This window comes from Agrilus planipennis, unplaced genomic scaffold, assembly GCF_000699045.2.
Source record: "Agrilus planipennis isolate EAB-ADULT unplaced genomic scaffold, Apla_2.0 scaffold41, whole genome shotgun sequence".
NCBI lineage: Eukaryota > Metazoa > Arthropoda > Insecta > Coleoptera > Buprestidae > Agrilus > Agrilus planipennis.
Window position 1 is genome coordinate 1747586 of NW_020442445.1, and position 12360 is coordinate 1759945.

General features: G+C 33.7%; 1 protein-coding gene across 1 annotated transcript; it reads left to right on the forward strand.

The window, feature by feature from the left end:
• The first annotated feature begins 1207 nt into the window (after positions 1–1207).
• On the forward strand, positions 1208–7670 carry LOC108741933 (tyrosine decarboxylase-like). The gene is made up of 11 exons (XM_025980390.1): positions 1208–1619; positions 1724–1775; positions 4682–4752; positions 4813–5049; positions 5115–5313; positions 5380–5720; positions 5920–6085; positions 7019–7083; positions 7196–7347; positions 7455–7514; positions 7568–7670. The coding sequence occupies exons 1-11, from the start codon at positions 1305–1307 to the stop codon at positions 7647–7649; spliced, it is 1740 nt and encodes a 579-aa protein (XP_025836175.1). The 5' UTR covers positions 1208–1304; the 3' UTR covers positions 7650–7670.
• Positions 7671–12360: the final 4690 nt, after the last annotated feature.

A 12360-nucleotide genomic window follows, 5' to 3' on the forward strand; every position in this document is an offset into this window, starting at 1 on the left:
TATAATTTTCAGACAAATGAAGGGCGACTTTTCATTATTGTAATAATAATAATGTAATTTATATTAAGTCATTACGTTTTCGCAATTTTTAAAAATAGATTTAGATTTTAAATACTTGTATTGTATTACAAAGATTTACATGTGTACGAATTGTTTATTTTATTTCAGCTCGGTCTGGTGTGCTTTCGCCTGAAAGGCAATGATAAGTTGAATGAAAAACTTCTTAGCAATATAAACGCTTCGGGAAAACTTCATATGGTCCCAGCGTCAGTTCGCGACAAATATGTCATCAGATTTTGCGTTGTTGCGCAAAATGCAACTGATGAAGACATTGGTAAAAAAATTAAGTTTTTTATGTGCTGATGGATTCTATCAACACTTTTAAGGATATTCTATTAAACAATGTCAGTTTCTCGGTCTTACTCAGTGAGAAATGAGCCTGCAAGTCTTACAAAAATAATTGAATATTTCATTTTATCATTCATACATTAAAAATAAAATTATTCTTTTTACGATAATAGGAATATCCTACTTCTATAGATCACTATGACAAGGTAAAGACGTTTCTTTTAAGCGTTTTTAAGTTTTTTATAAAGCCTTATTTCTTAAATCGGTCGAATTTGTTCTATTTCATGCAACTTTCAATGTTTTGTCCAAGGTTAGCAAAATTATGGACAAGCAAACAAGCCAATCCATACAGTAGAACATTATTATATGTATATAACAACTGCTCAACTTCCGTTGCCGATTTTGCGTTGCTGCGTGCGCAATTTCCGTCCCTTCCTAAAGTTTTACTCTTAAAATGCCAAAATGAATCCTTGATTATATAATGTAGGAAGTAACGTGAAATTTTAACTTTTTCAAATATACAATAATTTGAAAAAGCCAAAATAGATTAATAAGACTTTTCTCTAGTTCATTCTAATCACTTAGAACATACTATAACTAACGTTAATTCTACTAGCAGATACTGTTTATTAATTGAAATTTGGCCAACATATTGGATTTTTACGATCAGAATGAAAAGACGTAGCGGTTTTGTAAATTCATAAACGATAAAATTTATTGGCCAATAAATTTGAAGATCTTAATTTGATTTCTTTCAGATTATGCATGGGATACTATAAAAGAATTTGCTTCTGATTTATTGGAAAGTCAAGCTATAGAAAAGTTAAAAGTTATAAAGAAACAATAATAAATCAGTAATTGAGAAAAGCAAGCGAAATATTTCTTTTCGGATTATATCAACGCTTAATTTGTACTAGACTTTGGTGGAGTTTGTACGAAGTTCTTATTTAAAAAAAATGGACCAAAATGAATTTCGAAAAAGGACAAAGGAAATGGTGGAATACATTTGCAATTATCTGAAACATATCGAGTCGAGAAGGGTAACACCAACGGTGGAGCCGGGTTATTTAAAAAAATTAATATGCAACGAAGCACCGGAAAATCCCGAAGATTGGGATGTTATTATGTGTGATGTCGAATCAAAAATAATGCCAGGTATTACCCATTGGCAACATCCTCGTTTTCACGCATACTTTCCATCAGGAAATGCATTTCCGTCTATTATTGCTGACATGTTGTCCGATGCCATTGCTTGTATGGGATTTACCTGGGTAAATAAATCGCTTTTTAAGCTGTATACATTTGTTTTTAGAAATTTGTTGCTAAGTTTTTTTTGCTACCTTACTAATTTTTTATGTGTATGTATTTCTTTTAGGCCGCAAGTCCTGCCTGTACCGAACTGGAAAAAATTGTCCTTGACTGGTTTGGTAAGATTTACAAAAAGAAAGAGCTTCAATACATTTTAATAAGTTTATGCTCATTTTTGGAACGCTTTAATTTTAGGAAAGGCAATAGGTTTACCGGACGAATTTTTAACATTGAGTGAAGACAGTNATATTAATTTTAGGGAAGGCAATAGGTTTACCGGACGAATTTTTAACATTGTATGAAGACAGTAAGGGTGGAGGTGTTATACAGGTAAACTATAAAAAGGAAGAAAGGTTTTGATTGTAAAAATTATCTCTTATTTAAGACTTCTGCCAGTGAATGTGTATTGGTAACTATGTTAGCAGCAAGGGCTCAAGCTTTAAAACGCTTGAAACAGCAGCACCCTTTTGTAGAAGAGGGGTTACTACTGTCCAAATTGATGGCATACTGTTCAAAAGAAGCTCATTCTTGTGTTGAAAAAGCTGCAATGATATGTTTCGTGAAACTGAGAATTTTAGAGCCCGATGAAAAATCATCGCTTAGGGGACAAACTCTGCTAATGGTACGCTAGAAATGTTTTGGGGGAGAGATTTTTGTCAGTTTTGAATGTTTTTCACTCTCCTTAAGGCAATGGAAGAAGACGAAACAATGGGTTTGATACCTTTTTTTGTTTCAACCACTCTTGGAACAACATCTTGCTGTTCGTTCGATAATCTTTCTGAAATAGGGCCCATTTGCAAAAAATTCCCCTCAGTGTGGCTCCATGTCGATGCAGCATACGCAGGAAATGCGTTTATCTGCCCAGAACTCAAACATTTACTTAAAGGTACTCATCCATCTTTCTAGGGACAAATTCTTTTGTATGTTCCATCATTGTTGTCATCTAGGTGTCGAATATGCCGATTCTTTTAATACAAATCCAAACAAGTGGTTGTTGGTAAATTTCGATTGTTCTACCATGTGGGTTAAGGACAGATATCGACTTACCTCGGCTCTCGTGGTGGACCCTTTGTATTTGCAGCATGGTTACAGTAATACTGCAATCGATTATCGACACTGGGGGGTTCCCCTCAGTAGACGATTTCGCTCATTGAAACTTTGGTTCGTTATGAGATGTTACGGTATATCTGGTCTGAAAAATTACATTCGACACCACATTCGACTGGCCAAAAAGTTCGAACTTATGGTTATGCGCGATAGGCGGTTCGAAATTTGTAATGAAGTTAAGGTAAAAAAAAATAAAGATTGCATTTTCATTTTTTGTTTGATAGGCAAATCCAAAAAATCAAACAAGTGTTTATAATTTTCAGACAAATGAAGGGCGACTTTTCATTATTGTAATAATAATAATGTAATTTATATTAAGTCATTACGTTTTCGCAATTTTTAAAAATAGATTTAGATTTTAAATACTTGTATTGTATTACAAAGATTTACATGTGTACGAATTGTTTATTTTATTTCAGCTCGGTCTGGTGTGCTTTCGCCTGAAAGGCAATGATAAGTTGAATGAAAAACTTCTTAGCAATATAAACGCTTCGGGAAAACTTCATATGGTCCCAGCGTCAGTTCGCGACAAATATGTCATCAGATTTTGCGTTGTTGCGCAAAATGCAACTGATGAAGACATTGGTAAAAAAATTAAGTTTTTTATGTGCTGATGGATTCTATCAACACTTTTAAGGATATTCTATTAAACAATGTCAGTTTCTCGGTCTTACTCAGTGAGAAATGAGCCTGCAAGTCTTACAAAAATAATTGAATATTTCATTTTATCATTCATACATTAAAAATAAAATTATTCTTTTTACGATAATAGGAATATCCTACTTCTATAGATCACTATGACAAGGTAAAGACGTTTCTTTTAAGCGTTTTTAAGTTTTTTATAAAGCCTTATTTCTTAAATCGGTCGAATTTGTTCTATTTCACGCAACTTTCAATGTTTTGTCCAAGGTTAGCAAAATTATGGACAAGCAAACAAGCCAATCCATACAGTAGAACATTATTATATGTATATAACAACTGCTCAACTTCCGTTGCCGATTTTGCGTTGCTGCGTGCGCAATTTCCGTCCCTTCCTAAAGTTTTACTCTTAAAATGCCAAAATGAATCCTTGATTATATAATGTAGGAAGTNGTAATCTCATTTCTGTAGTTCTCTACTAGAATCACTTAAATAAGAAACGTTAATAAATAATCTATCAATTCTACTAAAACTTCTATGGAGCAATAGTTTAACGCAATAAAAAACAATTTGGTTTGAAAGTTATAAGAAACAATATAAAAAATCAATAATTGAGAAAAGCAAACAAAAAAATTTTTTTGGGATTATTATTAGTGTTGTAAATTTTGGTACAGTTTGTAGAAAATTGTTATTCAAAAAAATGGACCGGGAGGAATTTCGAAATAGGGGAAAGGAAATGGTGGAATACATTTGTAATTATTTGGAACATATCGAATCGAGAAGGGTAACACCGTCGGTGGAACCGGGTTATTTAAAAAAATTAATTTCTAAAGAAGCACCGGAAAATCCCGAAGATTGGGATGTTATTATGAGAGATGTCGAATCAAAAATAATGCCAGGTGTTACTCATTGGCAACATCCTCGTTTTCACGCATACTTTCCATCAGGAAATTCATTTCCGTCTATTCTTGGTGACATGTTGTCCGATGCCATTTCGTGTATCGGATTTTCCTGGGTAAATAAATCGCTTTTTAAACTGTATCCATTTGTTTATTTTTAGAATCCGGTTGCAAACATTGTTTTCTGCTTCCTTGACAATTTTAAATGTGTTCCTACTTAAAAAAATACATATGTATATGTATTTATTTTAGGCAGCAAGTCCTGCTTGTACTGAATTGGAAACCATTGTCCTTGACTGGTTTGGTAAGATTTACAAAAAGAAAGAGCTTCAATACATTTTAATAAGTTTATGCTCATTTTTGGAACGCTTTAATTTTAGGAAAGGCAATAGGTTTACCGGACGAATTTTTAACATTGAGTGAAGACAGTAAGGGTGGAGGTGTTATGCAGGTAAACCATGAAAAGAAAGCAAGGTTTTGATTGTAAAAATTAAGTTGTCTCTTATTTAAGGGTTCCGCCAGTGATTGTGTATTCGTATGTATGTTAGCAGCAAGGACCCATGCTATAAAACGCTTGAAACAGCGGCACCCCCTTGTAGAAGAGGGGACACTACTGTCCAAATTGATGGCTTACTGTTCAACAGAAGCTCACTCTTGTGTTGAAAAAGCTGCAATGTTATGTTTTGTAAAACTGAGAATTTTGGAGCCCGATGAAAAATCGTCGCTTAGGGGACAAACTTTGCAAATGGTACGCTAGAAATGTTTTGGGTTAGAGATTTTTATCAGTTTTCAATGTTTTTCACTCTGCTTAAGGCAATGGAAGAAGACAAAACAATGGGTTTGGTACCTTTTTTCGTTTCAACCACTCTTGGAACAACATCTTGTTGTTCGTTCGATAATCTTTCTGAAATAGGACCCGTTTGCAAAAAATTCCCCTCAGTGTGGCTCCATGTCGATGCGGCTTACGCAGGAAATTCATTTATCTGCCCAGAACTCAGGCGTTTTCTTAAAGGTACCTACTGGTCAATCTTTCTAAGTACAGATTCTTTTTCTATTTCCTAACTTTATTGTCATCTAGGAGTCGAATATGCCGATTCTTTTAATACAAACCCCAACAAGTGGTTGACGGTAGCTTTTGATTGTTCTACCATGTGGGTTAAAGACAGAAATCGACTTACTTCGGCCTTCATAGTCGACCCTTTGTATTTACAACACGGTTACAGTGATGCTGCAATCGATCATCGACACTGGGGGATTCCCCTCAGTAGACGATTTCGCTCATTGAAACTTTGGTTCGTTATGAGATGCTGTGGTTTATCTGGTCTGAGAAATTACATTCGACACCATATTCGCTTGGCCAAAAAGTTCGAACATATGGTTAAGCACGATAAGCGGTTCGAAATTTGTAATGATGTTAAGGTAAGAGAAATAAAGACTGCGTTTTTCCTTTTCTCCTTTTTTTGGTAGGAAAATCCGAAAAATCAAACAAGAGTGAATAATTTTCAGACAAATTGTAATAACAATATTGTAATTTATATTAAGTCAATGTGTTTTCGCAATTTTGAAAAATAGATTTAGATACTTGTATTTATAAAGCTGTACGTGTATTTTATTTCAGCTCGGTCTGGTCTGTTTTCGTTTGAAAGGCGATGATCACTTAAATGAAAAACTTCTTAGCAATATAAACGCTTCGGGAAAACTTCATATGGTCCCAGCGTTGGTTCGCCACAAATATGTCATCAGATTTTGTGTTACGGCACCAAATGCAACTGATGAAGATATTGGTAAAAAATAAGTTTTTTATGTGCTCCACTTCTAATGATATTCAATTAAACCTTGTTGTCAATTTCTCGATATTACCGGGCGGGAAATGAGCCTATTAAAAATACGTATACCCTATTTCTATAGACCGCGCTGATTCGGGTCTAGGGGCCGTAATGCTGGATGTAAACTCGAATATCCAACCGAAGACGACCTTTAGACCCCAGTCACGATAACATCAATTCACCAACCGGCCGCGAAAGCCTTTAACAGTTTGTTACATGACTATTACCTAACTTCCGTTGAAGGTTCATGTTTTACGCGAAACTTCCGTCTCTTACTAAAGTATTACTCTAAACGTATCAAAAAGAGTACAAGTTCAAAAAGAAATTTTTGATTAAATAATGTATAAAGTTTCGTAACATTTTAATTTTTTCGAATACACAACCGTTTAAAAAAAATTACAACGTGCAATTATACAACACGCTACTGAAGTGAAACTTCTTCAAACACACAAACATACCGGGATAGGGGTTAAGAAATTGGTTTAGTGGTATTATTTGTACACTATGAATTTAAATTTTACACTATACATGCCGGAGTTGCCTGTAACGAACGTTGCATTTAAGCGCACTCACGGCTCAAGCGATCCCCACTACGAACTCCACTACGTGACCGAGTAGAGCGAGGACATCCGTTGCACGATTTCGTTACATAGCAACTCGCATGAAACGAACTTAACCTACCGTGCGTAAAGAAGTTTCACTTCAAACAACTGTAATAATCTCAATGATGCACATTCCTTAATCGAGCGTACCGTATATTAACTAACGTATTTTCTGTTTATTAATTGAAGTTTGGTAAATGTGTTGGAAAGTCGTAACGGTTTTATAAATTCATAAACGATGAAATTTATTAGCCAATAAATTTGAAGATCTTAATTTAATCTCTTTCAGAGTACGCATGGGAAATTATAAAAGAATTTGCTTCTAGTTTATTGGAAGCTAAAGAAAATGAAGAGGTAACTACCTGTATACTAATATACTATTTTCTTTTTAAAATGGATTAAAAATTATCCGACAAGTTCAAACGATCAGGTTTTTCTTGTTCTATTATTCCATTACACATTTTAGGAAATTTCTGACGGTAGAAGGCGAAAACGTTCTGCTTTTATGCGTTCTTCTTTTGTGCGCATGGTCAGCGATTCTAAATTTTACAACCCTTCAGTTGGAAGAAAGCCCCATGCAATAACAGGTTCTGAAAATAACCCAATGCAACCATTGCGGTAAGTAAAATAAAAATCGCATAACTTTTACTTTAATTTTAGGTAACACAGTATCTGCTTATAATCCTAAAAACTATTTACAATTTTTTTGTTTATTTTAATTGTAGGAGTTCATCTAGGATAAGTTGGCCATTAGCCTATTTAATTAGAGGGACTGAAGAAGAAGGGTAAAACGAGTTTCGGTGTAAAAAGGGTCAAGTTGAAACGATTTTGTTTTTAGTGTTCCTCATTTGGACCAATCAGGATCAGGAAATGATGGCAGTCATTCGTCGAGTGCTAAACAGGACAACAAGCCGAAATAAATGTTTTAGTAAAAGGCAAAGAAGTATCAAATATTCCCATTCTATTGAATTTTTTCGTTGTTTTCTTTATAAAGAAATTGTAGCGAATCACATTAATATTTAGGTTTGAGTCACCTTTTCTTTGAAACACAACTTAAGTAAAGTCGTAAAAAAAACATTTATTTTCTTTTGAAATTCATGATCTGCAGAATGTACTAGTTCTTAAAATATTTAGATTTTCACCACTCAAAATTCAATTTTCTGTATAAATTAGTTGCATTTTAAATTACGCAGGGCGTAGGGCACTTTTAAAAACTAGCTAAATATTATGTGACAAGAAGATATAATATAATACGCGTTCGGATTCTTTTGTAGCGATTTTCCTTTCATTTTCGAAACAGCCCACCTTCTTCATAAATCTGATTCGTACAAATAGTTCGGACTGTTCCAAATAAAATAAATTGACCTGCTCTATTTTTATAAGCTTGATATATTTGTTTTTGCGATGCTTAGGTAAGTTTACAACAGATCTTCATTGCAGAACATTATTACAGATCTAAATTAAACTTTTTTTAATACGCAATAATTTCTTTTTTAAGTAAGTCGAACTGAAATAAAAAAATATCGCACATTGTTTCAAAGAGTCAAAGAGATAATTTTTACGCAAAAGAACATAAATGTATCTACTACGTCCAGATACGTCATACGTAAATTAGGTAGCGTCGATAGAATTATTTTTTTGTGGTCTTTGGAACGAAAAAGGCCGCAGAAAACGTTAAAAAGTTCATTCATAACAATAACACTCACACTGAAACAGCTACTACATAATAATAGTGTCCTTCGATGTTACAGAAATGTCACACATGATTTATAAACTGCATAAAATCAAACGGAAGGGAAATGTACACCCAGGTTTTACAAAATTAATCTAACAGGATGTACAATTAAAATATGTTCAAGTTATACTTGTATTTTTGCACGTAGAATTTTGTTTTCCAATCCCTTTCAGAGATACCTATAAATAGAAAGAAACATCTCTTTAATTCATTAATTTAATTGTGAGAAATAAATTTCCCATTTTTTTTAATGAAAGTTTTTTAGTTCAACTAAAAAACTGACCAGTGGTGGGCGTCCACTAAACAACCCACTTATATAAAAAAAACAATTAAACTACTTGTATTGTATAACTAANGTGAATGTGTATTGGTAACTATGTTAGCAGCAAGGGCTCAAGCTTTAAAACGCTTGAAACAGCAGCACCCTTTTGTAGAAGAGGGGTTACTACTGTCCAAATTGATGGCATACTGTTCAAAAGAAGCTCATTCTTGTGTTGAAAAAGCTGCAATGATATGTTTCGTGAAACTGAGAATTTTAGAGCCCGATGAAAAATCATCGCTTAGGGGACAAACTCTGCTAATGGTACGCTAGAAATGTTTTGGGGGAGAGATTTTTGTCAGTTTTGAATGTTTTTCACTCTCCTTAAGGCAATGGAAGAAGACGAAACAATGGGTTTGATACCTTTTTTTGTTTCAACCACTCTTGGAACAACATCTTGCTGTTCGTTCGATAATCTTTCTGAAATAGGGCCCATTTGCAAAAAATTCCCCTCAGTGTGGCTCCATGTCGATGCAGCATACGCAGGAAATGCGTTTATCTGCCCAGAACTCAAACATTTACTTAAAGGTACTCATCCATCTTTCTAGGGACAAATTCTTTTGTATGTTCCATCATTGTTGTCATCTAGGTGTCGAATATGCCGATTCTTTTAATACAAATCCAAACAAGTGGTTGTTGGTAAATTTCGATTGTTCTACCATGTGGGTTAAGGACAGATATCGACTTACCTCGGCTCTCGTGGTGGACCCTTTGTATTTGCAGCATGGTTACAGTAATACTGCAATCGATTATCGACACTGGGGGGTTCCCCTCAGTAGACGATTTCGCTCATTGAAACTTTGGTTCGTTATGAGATGTTACGGTATATCTGGTCTGAAAAATTACATTCGACACCACATTCGACTGGCCAAAAAGTTCGAACTTATGGTTATGCGCGATAGGCGGTTCGAAATTTGTAATGAAGTTAAGGTAAAAAAAAATAAAGATTGCATTTTCATTTTTTGTTTGATAGGCAAATCCAAAAAATCAAACAAGTGTTTATAATTTTCAGACAAATGAAGGGCGACTTTTCATTATTGTAATAATAATAATGTAATTTATATTAAGTCATTACGTTTTCGCAATTTTTAAAAATAGATTTAGATTTTAAATACTTGTATTGTATTACAAAGATTTACATGTGTACGAATTGTTTATTTTATTTCAGCTCGGTCTGGTGTGCTTTCGCCTGAAAGGCAATGATAAGTTGAATGAAAAACTTCTTAGCAATATAAACGCTTCGGGAAAACTTCATATGGTCCCAGCGTCAGTTCGCGACAAATATGTCATCAGATTTTGCGTTGTTGCGCAAAATGCAACTGATGAAGACATTGGTAAAAAAATTAAGTTTTTTATGTGCTGATGGATTCTATCAACACTTTTAAGGATATTCTATTAAACAATGTCAGTTTCTCGGTCTTACTCAGTGAGAAATGAGCCTGCAAGTCTTACAAAAATAATTGAATATTTCATTTTATCATTCATACATTAAAAATAAAATTATTCTTTTTACGATAATAGGAATATCCTACTTCTATAGATCACTATGACAAGGTAAAGACGTTTCTTTTAAGCGTTTTTAAGTTTTTTATAAAGCCTTATTTCTTAAATCGGTCGAATTTGTTCTATTTCACGCAACTTTCAATGTTTTGTCCAAGGTTAGCAAAATTATGGACAAGCAAACAAGCCAATCCATACAGTAGAACATTATTATATGTATATAACAACTGCTCAACTTCCGTTGCCGATTTTGCGTTGCTGCGTGCGCAATTTCCGTCCCTTCCTAAAGTTTTACTCTTAAAATGCCAAAATGAATCCTTGATTATATAATGTAGGAAGTAACGTGAAATTTTAACTTTTTCAAATATACAATAATTTGAAAAAGCCAAAATAGATTAATAAGACTTTTCTCTAGTTCATTCTAATCACTTAGAACATACTATAACTAACGTTAATTCTACTAGCAGATACTGTTTATTAATTGAAATTTGGCCAACATATTGGATTTTTACGATCAGAATGAAAAGACGTAGCGGTTTTGTAAATTCATAAACGATAAAATTTATTGGCCAATAAATTTGAAGATCTTAATTTGATTTCTTTCAGATTATGCATGGGATACTATAAAAGAATTTGCTTCTGATTTATTGGAAAGTCAAGCTATAGAAAAGGAAGAGGTAACTACCTGTTTACTGATATATATCGTTTTCTATTAAAAAGAATTAAAAATTGTCCCACAAGCGGGTCAAACTATGAGATGTTTCTTTTTCTATGTAATTACATATTTTAGGAACTTAAAGATGAAATTTCTGAAGTTGTGGAACGTAAAAGGAAAGAAGTTCTGGCATATAAGCGTTCGTTTTTCGTGCGCATGGTTAGCGACCCTAAAATTTACAACCCTTCAATTGCAAAGGCCCTCGCATCAAGAAGATTACTTTCTGAGACGGAAACGTCTTCCGAAAATGTCACAGTGCAGCCACCGCCGTAAGTAAAATAAATACAAGTAAATCGCATAATTTTTTGTTTAATTTTAGGTAACACCGTAAGTACCCGCTTAAAACTTTTAAAACTATTTAAATTTTATTTGCTTATTTTTGTTTTAGGAGTACATCTTGGATAAGTTGGCCATTAGCCTTTTTATTTCAAGGGGCTGGAGAGGAAGGGTCGTCGAGTAACGTCCCCATTCGGTAAAGGGAGTTTTGGTGTAAAATTGGCCAAGTTGAAAGGATTTTGTTTCTAGATTTCGTCACTTGGATACAAATATACGTCTAAAGGCGTCTTCCAAGGACCCATCAGGATCAGGAAATGATGGCAGTCATTCGCCCTCTCCTGAAAGGGACAATAACAAATCTCCCAAAAGATCGCCAGTATTATCTCGTAAAAATGATAAATAAATGGGCCAAAATAATTAAAGCATCCTAAAGCAGTTTTTTCTTCCTCTCTCTCTCTTTCTGTATTTTCTTCTTAAAATTTCCATCCAATAAAATACTACAGCAGCCAAAATAAGCGTTTCATTAAAAGGCAAAGAAGTATCAAATATTCCCATTCTATTGAATTTTTTCGTTGTTTTCTTTATAAAGAAATTGTAGCGGGTCACGGCACTGTAGAAAATGGGAAATGTTTGGGTTTCAATCACCTTTTCTTTAAAAATACACCTTGAGCAAAATCGAAAAAAAAACATTTATTTTCTTTTGAATTTCCTGATCTACTACTACTTTCAACCACAACTTGCACAAAAATTCAGTTTTCTATACAAATTAATACCTAGCTGCATCTTAAGTTACGCAGGGCAATTTTAAAAAGCCAGCCACAGATTGTGTGGCAAGAAGTTGTACTATAACAGTCCTTTGGATTCTATTTTAGCCCACCTTCTTCGTAAATCTGATTTCGTTCAAATAGATCGAACTGTTCCAAATAAAATAAATTGACCTGCTCTATTTTTATAAGCTTGATATATTTGTTTTTGCGATGCTTAGGTAAGTTTACAACAGATCTTCATTGCAGAACATTATTACAGATCTAAATTAAACTTTTTTTAATACGCAATAATTTCTTTTTTAAGTAAGTCGAACTGAAA